At 39.7% G+C, this 22,116-nt stretch overlaps 2 protein-coding genes across 2 annotated transcripts; both read right to left on the bottom strand.

Annotated features, from left to right (window-relative positions):
- Window positions 1-438: 438 nt before the first annotated feature.
- Window positions 439-2,995, bottom strand: LOC110921971 (epoxide hydrolase A). Its single transcript, XM_022166294.2, has 3 exons — window positions 2,434-2,995; window positions 1,391-1,632; window positions 439-786 (listed from the first exon to the last, which is right to left on the bottom strand). The coding sequence occupies exons 1-3, from the start codon at window positions 2,902-2,904 to the stop codon at window positions 540-542; spliced, it is 960 nt and encodes a 319-aa protein (XP_022021986.1). The 5' UTR covers window positions 2,905-2,995; the 3' UTR covers window positions 439-539.
- Window positions 2,996-5,761: 2,766 nt separating this feature from the next.
- On the bottom strand, window positions 5,762-11,550 carry LOC110925672 (lipoamide acyltransferase component of branched-chain alpha-keto acid dehydrogenase complex, mitochondrial). Its single transcript, XM_022169557.2, has 9 exons — window positions 11,459-11,550; window positions 11,158-11,322; window positions 9,841-9,987; window positions 9,597-9,722; window positions 8,710-9,092; window positions 7,792-8,039; window positions 6,897-6,985; window positions 6,585-6,812; window positions 5,762-6,100 (listed from the first exon to the last, which is right to left on the bottom strand). Exons 2-9 carry the CDS (start codon window positions 11,308-11,310, stop codon window positions 5,987-5,989), a joined length of 1,488 nt encoding a protein of 495 aa, XP_022025249.1. The 5' UTR covers window positions 11,311-11,322; window positions 11,459-11,550; the 3' UTR covers window positions 5,762-5,986.
- Between the last annotated feature and the right edge of the window lie 10,566 nt (window positions 11,551-22,116).

Below are 22,116 nucleotides of genomic sequence, written 5' to 3'. Positions count from 1 at the left end.
ACCCAATAGAAAATGGACACATGGCGGCAGAATCCTCCAAGGGGTCAGACAGACTCCTCCAAGTGGTCAGGCAGACTCCTCCAATGAGTCAGGCAGACTCCTCCGAGTGTGAGATCCAAGGCGTCAGGCCTGACCCCTTGGAAGAGTCTGCATGACCCTTTGGAAGAGTCTGCCTGACCCCTTGGAGGAGTCTGCCGCCACGTGTCCATTTTCTATTGGGTTTCGCTCCAAATACGCATCCCATTGTTTCCAGACGCATCCCGTGCATTTGAATCCGTGATGCGCCACTCCAAGGACGCATGAGGTGGCTATTTTCGTAATTCAACCCTGGTCTTGGCTATTTTCGTAATTTTCTCTTTTAATTTTGTATAAGTGACACGTCAGCACTACCTGAATTGCCACGTTATAGATTTGTTGGTGGGATCTCGAATAAATCAATGGACGGAAAACTTAAGACAATCGATATTACTCGCGAATAAAATGTGATTATTGACTTTATCAAATTATGGGGGATTGAAAGGAGCATTACAAGAGCAAATCTAGAACTTCTGGAGAAAGTCAAAGATGTGTTGGTTGACTTTATGAGGGACTTCTTGAGTGATGAAATGAGCTGCACCTTCAATCACAACAACTTCCTCTAATAGAGGCACATATTTATGAAATCCACCATTGTGTATGTATTCTTTAGCATGTGGGATATTATACACCAAATCTAACTCCCCAACAACAAACTTCACTGGTACCATTACTTTAGCATTTGTCCAAGGTGCTTCTAGTTCCCAGTTTCTGCGGGTAAGATCGATTTAAGATTTAGTCTCAATACAAAACCATTGTTATGAACATCAAAGGGATAGCTATTAGTTACGTCACATGGATTGCCCCAGCGAGCAAGCATTATAACTAATAATTTAAGACTCCCGATTAGCGAACAGTTTTATGTAGGATTCCCATGTTGGTGCGTTATTATGAACATAGTTGTTAACGGCGAATAGTGAAAAATAACGATAATATACCTATATGCTATATAGCGAATTGAGATAAATAACGGGCACTATTTTATAAATAGCAATACACCAGAAAAAAAAATTAAAAAAAATATATGTATATTATATCAAAATACCCTGGTATATACGCTATTTTACATGTATATTTAACAAAAACTTAAAATCCAACTATATTTATTCGCTATTTATATTAAAAAAAAAAAAAACTGAAAACCCGCTATTAATGGTTACATACCCAGTAGCGACTTTCGACGCGACTTTCGACCTATACGCTACGCTATTCGCTATAGCAACCATAGCGATTGCTATTGACAGCTATGATTATGAAACATTCCCATGTTTGACCAATAATATTCAAGATTCTGGAGAATAAAAGGGGAACTTACAGATCAAAACAACGGTAGTAGTTTATCCCTCCTGTGAAGCCCGTTTGCTCGAACTTTTTAGTATAATAATCAACATCTTCTTCGGTTAGCCACGATGGCAAGACGATTGGAGTATCATGTTCATCTCCAAAGGGTTTATCTTTAGGGAAATAAAAAGGATCAGGATCACGGTGTGTCAAGAATTTCTTGAGCACTTGCTTAGTTCCAACACTTGCAAACACAGCTTCTATTTCCCCTGGCTCCTACAAAATTTTTCATTGCTTGTTAACTAAAATTTTTGGAATATTGGATTATATTCGCCGTTGGCCGCCAACAACTGTCACAACTTAAAAAATAACCACTGACAGTCCCAACTATTGACATATTGGCCATAGACCCTGGCTAACAGAACCCTAACGACGTTAGTCTTCGGTCGCGGAAAAACCGTTTTTGTCTACAAAAAGGTTTTGAAAGGTCCCATCTAAGGTTACAAAGAGGTTTGGGACAAAAATGTTGATTTTTCCGGCCAAAAAGTTGAGTTTTTCGGCCAAAAAGAAGTTTTCCGGCGACTTTAATAACTGAGGCTTTTACCAACGCTGTTAGTTTCCAGTCGCCGGAAAACCGTTTTTGTCTAGAAAAAGGTTTATAAAGGTCCGATCTAATGTTACAAAGAGGTCTGGGACAAAAATGTTGAATTTTCCGGCCAAAAAGTTGAGCTTTCCGGCCAAAAAGAAGTTTTCTGGCGACTTTAATAATTGAGGCTTTTACTAGAATAAGGTTCCTAAAGGTCCGAAATAAGGTTACAAAGAGGTTAGGGATGAAAATTTTGAGTTTTCCAATAACCAAAAATAAGTTTTCCGGAAAAACGGTTTTCTGGCGACCGGAGACTAACAGTGTTAGGGTTCTGTTAGTCAGGGTCCATTGGAGACCAATATGTTAATAATTGGGACCGCCGGTGTTTATTTTTAAAGTTGAGCGGCAACAGCGAATTTAAATCCAATATTCCAAAAAATTTTAATGATCTAAATTACAAGAGTAATTAAACTAATGAAGAACAATGTCACCTGAAATCTACAAATATAATGATCATCTCCAAATAGTGCACGAAAATTCTCAACAACTTTGCGTTGAGGATTTCTTGGAGCAAAGTGAACACTCAAGTTGACCAAAGCTTTGACTTTGTCGGGTCGAAACAAACACAGCTTCCAAGCAATCATGGCACCCCAGTCATGCCCAACAACAAAAACCTTATCTACACCCATTGTATCAATGAGCGCAACCAGATCACCAACAACGTGCAGTGTAGTAAACTTGGAATGATCATGTAGAGGTGCGCCAGTGGTGTCCCCGTAGCCGCGGAGGTCAGGGGCCACCGCGTGGTACCCGTGGGCTGCCAGGAAGAGAATCTGGTGGCGCCACGAGTACCAGAGCTCGGGGAAACCGTGAAGTAGTAACACAATTGGGCCTTCGCCCATCTCTGCAACGTGCATGTTGATGTTGTTGATGGTGATCATCTTGTGGTTTATCCCCTCCATGTTCTTGTCTCAGAATTTGGAAATTGGAACACTCAAGACAAGTATAACAGTACGCTGTCATTTATCATTCATCATGTGATTGTTCAATTAATTGGGATGGCTACAGCACATGGCTTAGAGGGATCTTGAGGTGGGACAAGACTTTGGGATCAATATCTCTTCGGTTCGATTTCTACAACGGGGGTTTTCTCATATTTAATAGGTTCCTCCTGAATTGGTCATATTCAGTGGCGGAGCTTGACCAAAAGTTTTGAGGGGGCGTAAAGTGGTGGGACCCAAATTTTTTTTTCCTATCGTTATGTTAAGGGTCAGGTCGGGTTGGCTATTCGATTCAAGTCGGGTCAAATAATAATAGTTCTAAATAAAACAAAGTGTATATTTACCAAACTACCCATCATTTATATACAAAGTTTATAAATATTTAGGATATACAATTTAGAAAAAATAATCGGGGGGCGATCCTATATAATTTTAAAACTTTTGGACGAGAAACCGAAACTTATACACTTCTAACCGAAATATTGGGGTGGGCGAGTGCACCCCCGGGCAACCACAATACTTCGCCACTGGTCATATTTATTAGGTTTCCTTTTCTCCTGAATTGGTGTATAGGCATTTTGCCTAGTGGAGATGGATACTCAAATGATACGTCAGTGATTCAAATTTGTCGTTTAAAAAAAAATAGGATGGCTACCCCTTATCATTTTGTAACCGTCCCCATCTTATCAAAACGTGTGAATCACGTGGTTGATTAATTCGGGATGGCTTTATTTGCTTGCTTGCTCTCCTGAAATTAGTACAGCAGGGCCGGCCCGGAGGGGGTGCAGGGTGGGCCACCGCACAGGGCCCAGTCCCTCCGAGGGCCCAAATTTGTTTTTTAATTATACACTAAGTGTGTATATAAACATTCTGTTTTAAATCAGTTAACAATCTAAAACTTGCTCTGGTGGTCTTTGTGATCTATTTAAAAGAGTTGCATCAAACTGCTCAAGTTTGAATAGTGCATAATGCATTTTAGCCTATTTTATTTCTTTTTTCTTCCCATTTCTTTCCCATCTAATATTTTCATTTTTCTTTTTGTTTTTTTTTACTGTTTTTTTTTTCGTTTTCTTCTCCCTGTTTTTAAATCTAGATTTTCTTTTTCTATTGGAAACTTTTCTTTTTCAATTAGAAACCGAAATCTTTTATTATTTTTATTTAAATTAAATACAACAAAACAATTTTTTTAAATGGTTTTTTCCTTTCATTTTACAAAAACGAATAACACGAACACGTATTACGATTAAATTTTTTGGATTTTTTATTTTGTTTGTTATAACGAGTGCATCAAAAAAGAAAAAGTCCCCCTTATATATTTCTAACTTTTTATATATACATATAATTTTTTTTAAAAAGTTATATTTTTGCGGCCATTTTTTTCATTTAGTCTTATGTTTTCTAGTTAGTATATACATATGTACTGATTCAATTATATATTTATCTTCTCTTTATACATATGTACTTATTCAATTATATATTTATCTTCTCTTTCTTTAAATTTGAGTTATTGACTTTATATTATAGGGGCCCGTTTTCTTCTATTCGCACAGGGCCAAAATTTTTTTACGGATTTTCAGAGACGGCCCTGTAGTACAGCATTTATTTATCATTATGTTTTGGAAAAAATGTGGGTATGTTCTGATTGGAATTAACAAACTAATAGGATGATTTAAGAGTTTGATTCTTATTAGTCTTTATACTAAGGACTTAATTACTTAATGGATGATCAACGACAAATTAGTTCATTACATTTTTTAAAGAACGTTTTCTTTTGTGTTTTTTAGTCCATTGCGTTTTTAAGAAAAAAGTTAATTTTTTGTGTTTTTTTGTCCATAACGTTTTACGCATCTGTGTTTCCGATTTTTTTTTTCAAAAGTATAGCAACAGTATAGCCATAATTAGCAAAGATAAAAAAAAAGCTCGTTTTTATGGTGCAACTTTTATTAAAAAATAATGTCGTATGCAAGAGTCTTTAATGTTTTAAAAACGAGGGGGAATTTGAAGAGAGATAAAATGTTGAGTTGGAATGACTAGAATTCCTTTGATAAAACTCACGCTCCTCCTATTTTGATCAATTCAATCCATTTAATCTAAGCCCTTAATTACTTAATGGATGATCAATGACAAATTATTTCTTTAAAAAAGAAATTAGTGAACAAAAATTATTTAAGAAATTAATAGGTTAGAGACGTCTATTATATATGGTACACCGGTAAAGTTGAAATACTAGAAACATGAGGGATTAGAGAATGGAGTAGTAGTTTAGGTGCTAATATAGTTATTTCTGAAACTTTAATATTAGCAAAAGCAAGGGACTAAAATATGAAAGTGTGGGGGGAGACAAAGTCGGTGAGAAACCATACTGACTTTGTCTTTTAAGATGGTATAAATAAATATTTTTTTTATTTATAGTTTTTTGGTTTCATGTATATTATTATATGTAATAAACAAAAATTTAAAAATTATATATATTTTTAAGTAAAACAAGCTGTCTCGAGCTTTTGATGAGTCGAGCCCAACATTTCAGCTCATTAAGATTAACGAGACAACTTGCTCGGTTTTTAAAAGAGCCAAGCCCGATCCCTTCTTTGTTGCTCGGTTATCATGTGATCTATCCCTTCCATCTTGTTCTATCACTATTTGGAAATAGGAATACTTAAGATGATCTGGTGACCTTGATATATAAATAAAGTAATAAACACTTGTTTGACTATCTAATTATTATTTTCGGGTTGATCGGGTCGGGTGGATTGATCAGGTCAGGTTAGAAATCTTGAACACAACAAATGAAGGCAGTTTCTATCAATTAATCAAGAGATGCTCATGAAATGATTGGTAATAATAATATCTTAAAAACAAACAGAGTAACTGAACTAAATTATTTGTAAAAACAGGTTAACAAGACACACTTTATTCACCGAATCGCCATTACAGTTCCTGACAACAACAGTTAACATCTCTTAGATGATCCTAGAAACTCGTCACAAGCGTATGACCCTTAACCGCTTGTGAGAAATATTCATTTTCTTGACATAATTAAAGATCATCTCGTACGCAGCAACAACAACTCCGGTTTTTCAATGTACTCCTTCCATTCTTTGCAGAAAAATGCAACATTTGCTCCATCAAGAATTCTGTGATCAGCTGCTATATTTACCTGAATTTATTTCAATCAAAAGAAGTTAATAAAAAAAAAAAAAAACTAAAACCGTACAGCTTTATATTTTTTTTGGAAGGTGACTTTCTATGTACTGGACCTATTGGTCACCGGGTTCATGTCGAAGACAATCCCCCGTCAGCCCCGCACTCTCGGACGCGATGTTCGACCGGGCCCCGGCCGCCGCGCAAGCTGACTTCCGCCCGGAAACCATACTGCCCCCACACGAGAGACTCGCTGGGGTAACAGCTGGGTAAAACCGGGTTGCCCTCAAGACCGCACCATGCCTCGGTAGGATACGATCTATCATTGGGACGTCCCACCCCCCGTATGCAACACCCGGGGATCGAACCGGCGACCTCCAAGGAGGAAGCCGGTCCAACCCAAACCACATGGGAATTGCCAAGTGAGCTAGGGGGCGGGATATGTACAGCTTTATATGATAATCTAGTTTCATTTTATACAAAAGTTTATACAAAATTACCGTCATAAGAGAGACGGGATAAACAGTTCCATCATCCGCAAAATGAGCAACTTTCTGAATTTTTCCAAGGGCGATGATAGCAACTTCCGGAACATTAATGAGAGGTGAACCAAATTTCCCACCAATCGATCCGATATTGCTCAGCGTTATGGTCCCGCCAGATATATCTGCAGGCGGGAGCTTGTTTGCCATTGCCAATTTTTGGAGGCGCGATAATTCCTTAGCTATCTACATTATTATTTAAAAGTGTTACATTAACTACTTGCACGGTGTGCGCTAAAAATAATGAAAGATTAAATACTGAGTACCGACCTCGAATATGGAAAGTGATTGAACATTTTTTATGTTCGGTACTACTAGTCCAGATGGTGTAGCCATCGCAATTCCGATGTTGTGAGATCCTATATTGATTAATAAATATTATGAGCATGAAAATTGGTGAGAACAGGGTGCAAACTCGAGAGCTACTCGAGCTCGGCTCGAAAAAAAAGCTCAAACAAGCCGAGCTTAAACGAGCTCGAGCTCGAGCCCAAGCCTAAAAACAAGCTCGTTTAGTAAACGAGCCCGAGCTTTGCTTATCGAGCCGGCTCGCGAGCCTAATCGAGCTTTCTATTTATATATTTTTATTAATATATTAAACATATATTTATATAATAATAATTACCATTTATATAAATATAAAAAATAACTAAATTATATGTATAATAATAGTTATAATTAATATAAATTAATTAAGAAATACTAAACGAGTCGAGCCCGAGTCGAGCTCGAGCTTGAAAAGTTACCTTCAAGCCGAGCTCGAGCTTCAGAAATAAAGCTCGAATCGAGCCGAGCTCGGGCTCGGCTCGTTTGCACCCATAGTGAGAAGCATTGGCGAAGGATAAGAGGGGCGGGGAGGGGCGCCCGCCCCCCCGAATTTTTCGCTCAGTAGTGTTATATATGTAGTTTTCGTATAGAAATTTGTGGGTATATACGTTTTCGCCCCCCGGTTCTGTAGAAATTTTTTGGTATATACGTTTTCGCCCCCCCCCCCAGCCGAAAAATTCAAGCTTCGCCACTGGTGAGAAGGGAACCTTCAAGGGGTGCGCAGTGTGAACTGCTAACCAGGTATTGGTGGGGCCCGTGAGATTTCCCTTAGGATTCTTGTGGTCACGAAAAAAGGATTGGAAAAAAGTTTACTAAAGTACAAGTAATAAAGTATATGGACCTTTTAGTGTGACTTCATATGTTTCCAAGTTGAATGTGCTGTTGACTAACGGATGTGTGGTCAACGCCATGGAAAGTGCTTTTATTAGAACGGGGAGGAATGTGAATTTAACTTCCGGATCCGTATTCTCTTTTTGGAAAGCTGATTTAAGCTCGATAAGTGAATCGCAATTTATTTCTTCCACATAGTGAAAATGAGGTACACTAGCAGCCGCAGTCATTGATTTAACCATGGCGCGTTGATACGCCCTGCAAATACATATATAAATCTCATTATTCTTAATTGAGTAAAATCGAGTCCGGGGTCTCACTGGAAGCAGCCTCTCTATTCCTACGGAGTAGAGGTAAGGCTGTCTACATCTTACCCTCCTCAGACCCTACCTTAGCTTTGCTATTGGTGGGATTTACTGAGTATGATGATGACGATGATGAGTAAAATGTCATTTTCGTCCCTGAGATTTGGCCAGTTTTGCGACTTCCGTCCAAAGGTTTCTTTATCCGCATCAGGATCCAAAAGGTTTGAAATCTTGCCATTTTCATCCAGCTCGTTAACTTCATTCATTTTTCTCTGTTAAGTCAGGGGTATTTCCGTCACTTTTGTTAACTTAAAGGGCAATTCGGTCTTTTGAAGGGGTATTCAGTCTTTCTAATAAAGTGAAAAAGACCGAATTGCCCTTTAAGTTAGCATAAAAGACGAAATAGTGAAATACCTCTGACTTAACGGAGAAAAATGGATGGCGTTAACGTGCTAGATGAAAATAGCAAGATTTCAAACCTTTTGGATCCAGTTGCGGAAAAACAAACCTTTGGGCAAAAGTCGCAAAATTGGCCAAACCTCAGGGACGAAGTCGAAAATGGCATTTAACTCTTCGTAATTTAACCAAACTCATAAAATGGTTAAAAAAGTAATTACAAATACCTCAGGGTGAGTATCTTATCATGATAAAGCGAGTCAGCTATCTCGTGTAGTTTTTCTTCGGGTCCCTCCATGGGTTCGATAGAACCAGGATTAAACAATGCGGGTTTATCGTCAATAATTCCTTTTTCTAAGGCGTATTTGAGAACATCTTCTTTTGATATTCTTCCATGTTTACCGGTCCCGGTGACATCATTGATATCAATATTATGCTCTTTTGCGAGGCTTCTAACAGCAGGGGTGCATAAAGCTTCACCTTTTTGACTCTTTTTAACCCCTGCCTTGTTGTCGTCGGAATCAGGTGTATCGGAACCTAGTGATGACTCAGCACCGTCGTGTGCAAGTGATGAATCATCGACTAATAGTTTCAACAGAGTTTCACCAACCTTGGATAATACAAAATGTTACATACTTACTTTTAAGACATAATATAAAAAAAAGAGTAAATTACAAAAATCGTCCTTTATGTATGTCACTTATTGCAAACTGTGTCCTTTGTCTTCAACAATTACAGAAAACGTACTTGATGTTTGCAAACCCTTGCAAGTTATGTCCTTTAGCCCTAACTCAGCTAATTTTTGTGGTTAAATCTGACCAAATGGACCCCACATGAGGGTATTTTTGTGGTTAAATCTGACCAAATGGACACCACATGAGAGTAAAATGACCAAGATACCCTCATGTGGGGTCCATTTGGTCGGATTTAACCACAAAAAAGTTAACTTAGGGTAAAGGACATAACTTGCAAGGGTTTGCAAACATCGAGTACGTGTTCTGTAAGTATTGAAGATAAAGGACACAGTTTGCAATAAGTGGCATACATAAAGGACGATTTTTGTAATTTACTCTAAAAAAATAATAAAAAAGTTACTACTAAAAGTATTAAGTACCTTTATCATGTCACCAGGAATATGCAACACTTTAGCAACTTTCCCGTTATATCGACTTGTTATTTCTATGGTTGCTTTATCGCTTTGAACTTCACAAAGACGTTGATATTCTTCAACTTGATCTCCCTAACAAGATAAATTCATTTCCGATAAACTCAACTTAATCATGCAATCATAGAACCATCCGTCATCGTAACGTCGATGAAAAGATGACGTGTTTAACATAAAAGTCTAGATAACTCACCTCTTGAACAAACCACTTGAGAAGTTCACACTCTGCAATACCTTCACCAGTTTGTGCTAAAGGTATGTCTACAATGCCGTTGACCGGTTGACTTTCTAATGCATTAGTTGAAAAGTAATGCCCCTTGATAGTATACAGATTGTTCAACTACATAGCAAAATCACATAAAACTTAAGTCAACACAAATTTTGTGTACATGAGTCAAATGTCGGTCCGGATGAAACTTGTTTTTTTCATCCGGACCAACGATGGCCCTGCGCAAAACCTATTCTACCATCCAGACCAATACTAATCCAAACGCTAGCGTTAACATCCGGCCTCTCGTACCACCAATATTGTCTGCTTTGCACCCGATGGGTTGCTCATCCAGGAACAGTGGCGAAACTTGAGATTTCCGACCGAGGGGTCGAAAACGTATATACCAAAAATTTCTATAAAACCGGGGGGGGGGGGGGGGGGGGGGGGGTCGTCAAAAACGTATATACCCAAAAATTTCTATAAGAAAACTACATACTCTCCACTAACAAGCGAAAAGTTCGGGGGGTCGGCCGCCCTCTCCTGCCCCCGTAAAGCTACGCCCTTGTCCAGGAACTCACGGATTTGTTTTTTGTTGCCTCCGTGGAGACTTCCCAGAAGGTCCCATCCTCGTACTACTCCTTTATGCAGTTATAGCGGTCCAAAAAATAGTGGTCAAGAGCCGATATTTGAGATAAGGTTATCTTATCACGGTGGAATATTGGTGGGATATCGGTAATTTTATATCATGCAGAATTTACATATATACATATATAAAACGTAAAACATATATATTATATTAATAGTAATACCAAAAGTAAAAGTGCCAATATTTGAAACATGATCTAATCGTAAGCCATGAAATCTTCCTCTGAGTCCACATCAACCAAGGCATCTAAAATAACGGTCAATATTGGTCAAACAGTGGTCGATAACGCCGAAAATAGCGGTTCCGGACCACTATTTGACACCGGTAATTCGGAAGGCCCGGTAACAACTCCGGAGTTTTCATCTACTCCACATCCAATGCACCCAAATCGCGTTGGTGAATTTAAGAGGCAAGGCATGTGAGATTTACAAATATTTATAAGTATAAAAAATAGATCAAATATTTATAAGTATTTGAGATTTACCTAGGGTGTTTCGTTATTCATGCAATTTTTCATATCATTAAACTACAAATATTTATAAGTATAAAAAATAGATCAAAAACAGTCAACCAGAAAATAGATCATAGATGTGACTAATAACCAATAATCTATAACATAATTTAAAAAGGGTAAAAAATTCAAAACAATTAACCTTATAAGAAAAGTCAAACTTTGACTTTGAAGAAGTTGAGAACTGTGTGAATACAGGAGGCTTTAGCTCAGTGGCAACCACCGTCTTTGAAGTCGCCGACGTGAGGTAACACAAGCAGCTCCGGCCACGAAGAATCCGGCGAGATAACATCATCTTGTGGGTGATCTGATTGGATGGAAAGTCAAAATTGGTCAGGAATTGAATCAATTGGGATGTATTTGTAAGCGAATGAAGATTTATGGATGATGATGAATCTGAGTCATGGGTTGGATAGTAAGATAGTCAAAGAGCTCATACTCACCCAACTCCGTCATTTGTTTAATGACACGGATGCACCAAGATAGTCCGTTTCGCACGACTTCTTTTCTTAAACTCCATTGTTTTTAACGTTTTTATTATTTTATATTTTTTTTATTTTTAATATACTTTGTAGGTTCGGATTTGGAATTATATAACACTCAGTTTTATAAGGTTTGTAAGGTTTTGGCAACATCTGAATGGTTAAGTGCTGAACCAGTAAGAGGTTTGAACTATTAAGTGTTGAACCAGTAAAAAAGGTCTGAACCATTAAGGGCTTGTATAATGTTTAATCGTTCAGAGACAAATGTCTGACAAATTCAGATTAGAGGTCTTAACTATTCAGACTCTTTATAATGTTTAACCATTCAGAGGCAAATGTCTGAACCATTCAGACATCTGCTCGTGAAATAAACAGTCTGAACCATTAAGTGCTGAACCAGTAAGAGGTCTGAACCATTAAGAGTCTCGTTAAGAGGTAAACAAACAGCCCCTTAGTGAAGTATTCTCTTCTCGGGCTTAGGGAAAACCGTTTTGTGAGGCAAAATAAGGGAAAGTTAGTAAGCATGAAAAAACTTGTGTTGAGAATCAACATATTTTCCTTCCCTTTGCCTTTGATACTTTTGATTCACTTGCCCCTAAAGTTGTCGGTTTCTTAGAGAGAGTGTAGAGGGTCGTGCACAACAATTTCTCGACACCGAGAAACTAGAGTTTTGGAAGGATTGGATTTGCTATTTAAAAGAGGGTTACGACGAAACTTGTTGCTCGTTTATCTGTCGTTTTAATATAAAAAAATGAAGGTAAACAGGTTAATTTTGTTAAAAATGGAGATTTTTTTTAAAATGTAAAACAATAAAGTTTTATTTCAAGAAATCAAACATAAAAACATAAAAAGGTTCATTTGTATTGTTATTATTAGTCAACTTAAAATCAAGAAAAAGATTTGTGTCTGACCCAACAACTAAAGTATCATGAAAAAGTCATACCCAATGTGGAGAGGAATCAGAGGATTGACAAGTTGATTACATTTGATTTGTTTAGACAAGGTTGTTATATATAGAGGTGTGTTAGACCAAAAACAAATAAAAAACTTGAGATCAAAACTCCTATGAATCCAAATCGACAACCAAATTGTTTAATGGTATTCGGTCTGGTGTTGATGAGATTGGTCTTGAATGTAATGTGCTCACCTCTAGTTATATACACCATTTGTTGATATTTTTGAGAACTAGGTTGATACATTTATAAAGTGAGAACTGAGAGTTAGTGTTAAAAGATAAAAATATTAAATTTTTGTAGAGTAAACTGCCAAAATGATTCCTGAGTTTTGATCACTTTTACCATTTTAGTCCAAAACTTAATCCTTTTGAATCTAGGTTGTGGTTTCAATTTTGTTGTTATTTTCATTCAAAATCAAAATCTGGTCAGATTTATAGCTAACATCTAACTTTTTTATCTTTTTCCTCCCTGTTAATGAAAAGCAAAATTGTCAGATTTTTTAAATTTGTTAATAATAAAACGTTAAAATACCATTTTGCCCTTCATTAAAATGGAGGAAAAAGACAAAAAAAAAAGTTGGATGTTAACTGAAAAATCTGACCAGCTTTTGATTTTGGATGAAAATGACAACAAAATTGAAACCACAGAGACCTAGATTCAAAAGGTTTGGGTTTTAGAATAAAATAGCAAAAGTGACCAAACCTTAGGGATCATTTTGACAGTTTACTCATGTTTTTATTTTTGGTCAATTTAAACTCAAGAAAAAAAATCAAACCCAATGTGAAAGGGATTAGCAAGTTGAATACATTTGGTTTGTTTAAACACATCTTAAACCACCCGATTACCAACTATGTAAAAGAAATCTTATATCCATTAACCATTTGTATCAATAGGGTGGTGGTTTTGGCAAAGACAGTTTTTAAATACCTTGGAAGGAAAGATCTTGGTTTAAGTCTTACAGACGACAGGAATAAAAGAAATTTTTCTTTAATAAAAAAACATAACTGTTGATGCAACAAACACGGGACCAAGGATGGTAGCTAAGCTGGTTAGGCAAAAAGGCTGAAGGGTTCAGTTTTGCCTAACGCAGGTCGCGGGGTCCCTCCACGTTTGCAAAACGTGGAAGGAGGTTCACTAGTATGTACTCGTTATTCGCTTTGAGGTTCTTTCTCCGAGGCCAGCTCGAATCCAGAAAAGAAAGCAAATAGAATGAAAGTGATGAAGAGTTGTTTGGAAGTGACAAAGAACTCTTTGAATGACTAGAGATTAAGGAATCTCTGCCTTTTCGGAATGTCTTAGAAGTGAACATGAGCTGTCTTCTTATAGGGGAAGACATCTCCTGAAATGGTATAAACAAGACTAGCGAAACCTGTTTGCAATGGAGGGTTTCCCCTTTTGGGGTTGAAGGCTTTGGACCCCTGGTTAATAGAGTGTGCCTGTGCAGACCTGCTCTGACTTTGTGAGTTGGTGAGCATGAGTTGGTGAGACGAGTCCTTGGACATGACTGATTACTGTTTCTCGATTTCCTCATTTTACAGCTTTTCATCCGATGAACCTTTCAACCTTTTAAGCTCTTTGCATATTAATCATTTTATTTATCCTTGGGCTACCCCCGTCGTCAGCCCCCCAAGTCAGAGGTTTTTGGGGTAGTATGCTCAAAGACTTCTGACTTTTATGCATGTCTTTTAAAGGTTTCAAGGATTCGTTGCTTGGAGGCTTGAAAGGTTTGAGGCAGTTACTTTTTTGAATTTTGAATTTGAAACGATTTGACAGTTGATTTGATTGACATGTGTCAGGCGGCGGTTTTGCAGGAACCATTTATTTACCTTTATTACCCCTGCTTTAATATCTTATTTATTTTAAAGTTGTAAAATTTCTTCATTTTACTTACAATCATTCACAGTTTCCTTCCTCAGGTTAGTTTCTCTTCTCCATTTTCGTTTTTACTTTGTTCAATCATGGGTGCCCTTAAGGATTTAGCGAGGTCATTCTCTCGAATGACACAAGAGGAAGTAGACCTGTTTTGTCTTGAATATGGTATTGATAAAAAATTTAATCCAACTGCCCCTGCTTGCGATGTTTCTGTTGACAAACCAAATCCTGGTTCGATTGCTTTGTATTGTCGTCACTTTCAGTGGTCTAATCTTCGTTACCCTTTTTCGTTTTTCGTTTTGAACTTGCTTGAGTATTATCGTGTTTCTTTTGGGCAAGTTCATCCGAAGGGGATGGCTAGGGTTTTGCACTTTGAAATGTTGTGTCGTGCTCTTGGGTATGATCCCTCTTTGTTGCTTTTTCGGAGATTTTTTCGTTTAGCCAAAAATGGTGATTGGTTCACCTTTGAGACATCAAAGGTTGATACTTGTCTTATTTCATCCATGGTTACAACGCTTGGGTCCTGGAAGGATCGGTTTTTCTGGGTTTCTGACTCTATCGTTCCTTTCAAAATGGTGTGGAGGCGTCCGGATGCTGTTCTTAATGATCCGGAGCCTTCTGAATCAGAGTTGAACGATGCTTTTCTTTCAGCCATTCGGGGGTGCCCTTCGAGGGTTCGTCCCTTTCCCGAACATTTGTTAGTGCTTTTAGGGGTTAGTAATATTTGGGGAAAAGCCGATCGGGATCCGGTGTTAATGAGAAGTGGCATTGGTATGCATTTTTTCCCTTATGCCTTTTCTTATTTGACTTTGCTTATGCCTTATTTTCTTTTGTTTTGTTTTTACCAGTTATGTCTGCTTTGGACTTTATCAAGAGTGACGACACGTCCGATGTTGTGTTTGAGGATGCCCCGTCTGTTCCGGGTGAGAATATTGTGGTTAGGACTTCCGAGCTAAGGTTTGAGGGCACGGGTTATGTTAGTGTTGCCAACGTTAAGGGTTTTACCAAGTCTAATGCCCCCAAGTCTTCAAGTCGCCGATCTTCTCGTCGTTTGCTGAAAGCTGGTCCTCAATCCACTTCTACTGAGCCAGTGGATTTGACTGATGATATTGAAGTTTCGGAGGATCAAGTTGAAGCGGGTGTTGAACAGGACAAGGAGTTGGTTGTTCATGGCAAGAAGGTTCGAGGCAAGAAGGTTGTTCCTGTTCAGGAATCTTCAAGCAGGGACGCTGAAGGGTTGGACCCTGAAGGTATTTATGTGCCTGCTTGGCAAGTGAAGAATGATGATACCTTCAAGGATGCTGCTGTTTGTGAGGATGCTCTTAGTCATCTTGCTCCTCCCTCTGTTCGTGAAACCATTTCTGAGATGGACGATGACTTTATGTTATCTCGCATGGTTTTAACCACCTGTAACCTTCCTGCCATGCTTCCCCAAGGGATTACTCGGTTTCGCCAAAGGATGCGGGAGTATGAGGATTTCTCTAAGAAGAAGGATAAGATGAAATCCTCCCTAGCATCAATGAAGAAGGAAATAGCTGGGTTTGCAGAGAAGGAAGCAGCGTGGAAGAAGGAGGTTGATGGTTTGAAAAAGATGCATGATATTGAGATGGGTGACCTGAGGAAGAGCTTTGAAGCTAACTTGTTGAAGTTGAAGGCTGATCGAGAGGCCTTAGCTGTCCAGCAGCAGGCTTTTCGTGAAGAAAAGGAAGGGTTGAAAGCTTCATTTGGTCAAGTGACTGCGGACAATCAATGGTTGATCGAGCATGGTTTCCAGCAGGTTGTGACTTATCTTTTGCATTCCAAGGAATTTAACTCTGCCCTTGGTGATGTTTACACCAAGCTTTTGAACTTGGGGAAGCATCAAGGCCTTACTGCTGGCTACAAACTTCATGAGTCTGGACAACCCTTGGAGAAGTCACCCATGTTTCGCCCCGAGGCTTCTGATATCTTCAAGGCTTCTGTTGAGCAGATGGAGAGGCTAACTTACCCTTTCATTCATGAAGTATCATCTTGCTTTGGTAAGCCTTTGTCTGTTTTACAGGAATTGAAGCCTGAGGGGTTGAATGAGAAAGTTTGTGCTGAGGTTTTGGGTTCCTTGTCAAGGAAGAGGTCCTACTCTGGGGATAGTGATGATACCCTCTCGAGTTTGCCTGAAGCTTCAAAGGATGCTGGTTTAGAGACCTCTGCGGTTGGTGGTGAAGAAGGTGCTAAGATGAAGAAGACTAAGAAAGCCAAAAAGTCTAAGGCTGAAGGTTCCAAGCCTTCTGTTAACTGATATTTAGTCGTAGCTTTCTTAGCAAACACTTAATGTCTGTAATGTTTTAAACAATGTTAGGTTTTTGGGAACCCTTAAGGTTCCTGTGGTTGGTTAGGCCTGTATGGCCATTGAACACTAGTTTTATTTGCAAGTCACTAGGGCTTGCTTTGACTACCTTCTGAAGGTCTTTTATGGCCTTCCTAACTATGATATGATGGTTGCTATGTTGTTGGTGTTATTTTTGTTTGCTCCATTTGCTTGGTTTGCCTTGCGAGGTTTCAACCCTTCAGGCTTTTTGTGTAGATGTTAATGGGTTGAAGCCTTTAACCTTTCAAGCTTATTTTCTGTTGGCTTGAAATTTGGGTAGCTTTTGGTTTGGTTTGTATGTTTAGTTGATAAGTTCGTTTATCTTTGTCCCTTATTTTTATTTTCTTGCCTTGTCTTTGTTTACTTTGTCTTTATGTTTTTTACACTTTAAAGGGTTCAGTGCTGCAGTCACTTTACCTTAGTGTTTATCATCAAGACGTAGTATCTATCCTTTTCTTTATTTCGTTGTAGTTTGTTTGATTTCGTAAGTCTATTTATTGAGTATGTTTTTTAGACTTAAGGAACGATTGGTGTAGGCTGTTCAAACCTGTCTATGAGACATTTTTGTTTTTTCTTAACAAATCTCATGGAGTTGTATTGATCTAGGAACTCACCCCTTATATAGGTCCATTCAACCCTTGAACCTATTGAGCGATATGGCCTGGGAGCTCATCCCCTTACATGGCCCTTGCCATGGAGTTTTTTGCTAGGTTCTCAACCTGATATTAGGATAGAAAGACAAGTTTGATAAAATGACTTCATTCATTCAAGCAATATCCGCTTTTACAAAAGGTTTTTCTTTTGATACAAACCAAACTTTCTAAACATAGAACTTTCTCAAGGTTTTTCCGTTCCAGTGCCTTGGGAGCCTTTTGCCTTCTAGATCTCCCAGCTTGTAGGACCCTCTTTTGTGTGCTTCGAGGATGGTGTATGGACCTTCCCATTTTGGGCCTAGTTTCCCTTGATTTTCTTTTTTGCTTGCTTCATTGTTTCTGAGGACTAGATCCCCTGGCCTGAATCGTTCGTTCTTGACCTTCTTGTTGTAGTAGCTTTCCATCCTTTGCTTGTATTTGGCTTCTTGTATTGCTGCTTGATCCCGGGCCTCCTCTAGGAGTTGTAAGTTCAACATGGTCTCTTGTGTGTTTACCTCGGGATCCATGTTGACAATTCGTTGGGTTACAACTCCTATTTCAGCGGGGATTACAGCTTCGGATCCAAATACTAAGCTGTAAGGTGTCTTTTTGTGACTTGCTTTTTCTGTTGTTCTGATTGCCCATAGAACGCTAGGCAATTCCTCCAGCCAATTACTTTCATACCTCCCCAATCTTGTTTTGATGCCTTCCACTATGCTTCTGTTGGTCCTTTCAACCTGGCCGTTTGACTGCGGGTAAGCCACTGAACTGAAGATTTGGTTGATCCTGTACTCCTTGCACCAAAGGCTGAAGGGTTTCTCGGCGAATTGTTTCCCATTATCGGTGACAATTACCCCTGGCAGCCCATAGCGGCAGATGATATTTTCCCAAACAAAGTCTATGACTTGCTTTCCTGTGATCTTGGCAAGGGGTTTAACCTCTGGCCATTTGCTGAAGTAGTCAATTGCTACCAACAAGAATTTTACTCCCCCTTTGCTTGGAGGGAATGGTCCAACAATGTCCATTCCCCATTTATGGAATGGCCATGCTGAGGTTATGGGGACCAAGTCATGTTTGGGACTTTTTGGTATTGGGGAGTGGATTTGACAGGCATCACATTTCTTCAATTGCTCGACGGTGTCACGATGCATTGAAGGCCAGAAATATCCCAGGTTCATGAGCTTTGCAACCACCGACCTAGCTCCAAAATGAGCTCCGCATATTCCTTCATGCACTTCCTTAACCAAATATTTGCTTTGTTCAGGGCCCACACACCTTAGCAATGGTGCAAGGTAACCTTTTTTATAGAGAGTTTCTCCTTGCAACACATATTGTCTTGCTTTGATCTTTACCCTTTCAGCTTCCGTTTGATCATTAGGCAGTTCATTGTCTTGAAGGAATTTTTTGATAGGAGTCATCCAATTTGGATCTTCCTCGGTGACCACATCTTGCACTTCCAATTCATCAATCGACCGGGCCTTTAACACTTCAACCAACACCTTTTTCGTGAGGTGGGCGAACGTGAGAGATGCCAATTTGCTCAAGGCATCGGCCTTTTTGTTTTGGAATCTTGGAATCTGTTTGATGTTGCATGCCTGGAAGGTGTTCATTAACTCCTTAGATTTTTCTTTGTACTTTCTCATGTTGGGCTCCTTGGCGACATAGCTGTCATTAACTTGGCTTGATACTAGTAGTGAATCAGTGAACACTTCAAGCTTTTTGACTTTCATTTCTTTGGCCAGTCGTAGACCGGCGATCAGTGCTTCGTATTCAGCCTCGTTATTGGTGGTCTGAAAATTAAAACGGAGAGCATACGTGAATTCTAGCCCCTCAGGGTTGATTAGGACTAAACCAGCTCCTGACCCTTCAACGCTTGAAGCCCCGTCAGTGAATAATTTCCAGGCTTCAGGGTTGGAGGGTTCAGCGGTTGTGGTGTTTACTTCTTCAATTGTTTGGCTTGGGATTTCGACTAGGAAATCAGCCAGGACCTGAGCTTTGATGGCTTTTCGTGGGACGTAGGTGATGTTATGTTCACCTAGTTCCACTGCCCATTTTGCCAACCTTCCTGAGTTCTCAGGTTTTCCAAGCACATTCTTGACAGGTTGGTCAGTGACCACTTGTATAGGATGTGCTTGGAAGTATCTTCTAAGCCTTCTGGCTGTTTGGACCAGGGCTAGAGCGAGTTTTTCAAGGGGAGGATATTTGGTTTCGGCTAGTTTTAGAGTTTTGCTGAAAAAGTAAACGGGTACCTGAGCCTTGTCTCTTTCAATAGTGAGAACTGCACTGATGGCTTCGTCGGCAACTGAAAGGTACACCGATATGAGCTCCCCAGTTTCTGGTGCTGCGATATCAGGTAGGGAAGCTAAGTGCTGCTTCATTTGATTGAAAGCTTCTTCAGCTTCATCGGTCCATCTGAAATCTTTTTTATCTGAGCAGTTCTTGAACGTTTTGTAGAATGGTAGAGACCTTTCGGCCAGCTTTGAGGTAAAACGCTTCAAGGCTGCAAGCTTCCCGTTCAAGCTTTCAACCTCCTTCTTGGTTCTCGGTGGTTTAGCTTCAAGGACAGCTTTTACCTTGTTAGGGTTGGCTTTGATATTTTGCTTTCCAACGATGTGACCCAGGATTTTTCCTTCATCAAATCCAAACGAGCATTTTTCCGGGTTAAGCTTCATGTTGATCTTTCTAAGGTTTTTGAAGGTTTCTTGGATATCGTCAAGCATTTGGTATTCCGTTTTGCTTTTGATCACCAGGTCATCGACATATGCCTCCATATTTCTACCAATTTGGTTTTCAAAGGCCTTATCGACGAGTCGTTGGTAGGTGGCACCCGCATTCTTGAGGCCAAAAGGCATCTTTTGGTAACAAAAAATGCCCTTGTCTGTGTGGAAAGCTGTCTTTTCTTCATCCTCCTTCTTCATGAGGATTTGGTGATAACCTTTGTATGCATCGAGAAAGCATTTAAACGGGTACCCTGTGAGAGAATCAATCTTGAGATCAATTTCTGGGAGCGGGTAGCAATCCTTGGGACAAGCCTTGTTAAGATCTTTAAAATCTATGCACATTCTCCAAGAGTTGTCGGGTTTTCTGACCATAACAGGATTTGCAATCCATGATTGGTACTTGACCTCTCGGAGAATGCCAGCTGATACAAGCTTTTCAACCTCTTGGCAAGCTGCCAGGCTTCTCTCGGGTGCCAGGCTTCTTTTCTTTTGAACCACCGGCTTGACATTGGGTGGTATCCTTAACTCGTGTTCAGCAATGTTTCGAGGGATCCCAGTCATATCTTCAGGAGACCAGGCGAACACATCACTGTGATGCTTCAGCAGCTTTTCAAGGTATGAAAGGGTCTCTTGGGAAAGGTTGGGGTTGACCCTTATTCGTTGCTCAGGGTATTTATGGTTGATGACTAACCCTTGCTTGTCCTTCTCACCATTCGAACTTTCCCCTTCGATTAGATAAGCTTCCTGAGAGGGTTGAAGGGTTGCAATTCCTCTTTCAGTGGGAAATTTGACAGTGCCATGGCCAACGGACACTGCCATGTAGAATGCACATTGTCCGGGCCTCCCTATGATTACGTCATAGTTGGAAGGGATGTTGATAACCACGAAGGTTAGTGATCGGGTTCTTTCCTTTGATCCCTCCTTAAAACAGACATCAAGGGTTATTTGCCCCAAAGGCTTCAGGGTTATATCGGCGATACCTTTTATGGAGGTCCCGGAGGGTTGAAGCCTTGAACGTTCCTCATCACTTAATTGGTTGAAAATTTCTCAAACATGATTTCAGTGGCTGCTCCCGTGTCTATGTATGCTTTACACGTTTGTAAGGTGCCCACGGTGGCTTCAACCACAAGGGGACCAGGAAGTGGGTCCTTCCTTGTTGGGGGGAAGCAGACACACTGAAGCTCCCAATCTTCCAACCGTCGCTTCTTGTAAGGGACCTTTTCATCAGAATACACCATGTTTACTTCTTTCCCTTTGCCTTCAGCCATCTTGTCTCGAACCCCTTTTACCAAATGGGCGAGTTCTCCTGACTTAACAGCCTCTTCAATTCTCTTTTTCAGTTGGAAGCAGTCGTTGGTGTGATGTCCCTTTTCTTCATGGAATTCACAGAACTGAGTGGAGTTCTCATTTTTTCGACTCTTGGGAGAGGTCTGGGAGGTCTAAAGTTTTGCTTGACTTCTTCCGTTGCCAGGATTTCTTGAGGGGTTTTGGTGAGGGGAGTGAAACTCATGCCTTTATCTCTGCTTGAAGGGTTTCGCCCTTCAACCCTTCGAGGGTCTGAACCCTTTGAGCGTCTGTCGTAAGAGTTAAAGTTTCATCTCTTTCTGGCTGGGCTACTGCTTCGCCAGCCAGGACCCCTTTTTCTTTGTTCTTTGATGTCCACAGCTTCCTCTCCCCGAATGTGAGCCTCGGCTCTTTCAAGGGCTTCTTCCAAGGTTTTGAGCAGAGATTTGTTGAAATCTCGTGTGAGATACTTGGAGGTTATGGAGTTCATAAAACCGGCCACTCTCATTTTCTCATCAGCCCTCACATAGGTTAGCCCTTCTTTCTTGTATCGTTCAATGAATGCCCGTAGGCTTTCATCATCGCGTTGTTTTATCTGGAAGATTACTGTTGCGTCTTTAACGTACCTCCTTTGTTGGGAGAAGTTTGCCAGAAAACCTCTGCTGAGATCATCAAAGCTTCGAATGCTTTGAGCAGGTAGGTCGTTGAACCAGATTCTAGCGGACCCAATAAGAGTCTGCATGAACATTAGGCAGCATTCAGCATTTGACCATTTTTCTATTCGAGCAGCACCAGTGAAGATCTGAAGATG

This window comes from Helianthus annuus, chromosome 17 (genome assembly GCF_002127325.2).
Source record: "Helianthus annuus cultivar XRQ/B chromosome 17, HanXRQr2.0-SUNRISE, whole genome shotgun sequence".
In the NCBI taxonomy this organism is placed as follows: domain Eukaryota; kingdom Viridiplantae; phylum Streptophyta; class Magnoliopsida; order Asterales; family Asteraceae; genus Helianthus; species Helianthus annuus.
Note: the sequence above shows the minus strand (reverse complement) of the source record. Positions and strands in the feature narration are given on the sequence as shown.

What these genes read in the sequence shown, in the direction of transcription:
- LOC110921971 (XM_022166294.2), bottom strand. Translation starts at nt 2,904, where the DNA reads ATGGAGGGGATAAACCACAAGATGATCACCATCAACAACATCAACATG. An exon ending in ATTATATTTGTAGATTTCAG is followed by an intron (nt 1,633 to 2,433) that starts GTGACATTGTTC and finishes AAAATTTTGTAG; the next exon opens with GAGCCAGGGGAAATAGAAGC. An exon ending in TACTACCGTTGTTTTGATCT is followed by an intron (nt 787 to 1,390) that starts GTAAGTTCCCCT and finishes TCTTACCCGCAG; the next exon opens with AAACTGGGAACTAGAAGCAC.
- LOC110925672 (XM_022169557.2), bottom strand. Translation starts at nt 11,310, where the DNA reads ATGATGTTATCTCGCCGGATTCTTCGTGGCCGGAGCTGCTTGTGTTAC. An exon ending in TCAAGTGGTTTGTTCAAGAG is followed by an intron (nt 9,723 to 9,840) that starts GTGAGTTATCTA and finishes TTATCTTGTTAG; the next exon opens with GGAGATCAAGTTGAAGAATA. An exon ending in ATCCCGTCTCTCTTATGACG is followed by an intron (nt 6,101 to 6,584) that starts GTAATTTTGTAT and finishes AAATAAATTCAG; the next exon opens with GTAAATATAGCAGCTGATCA.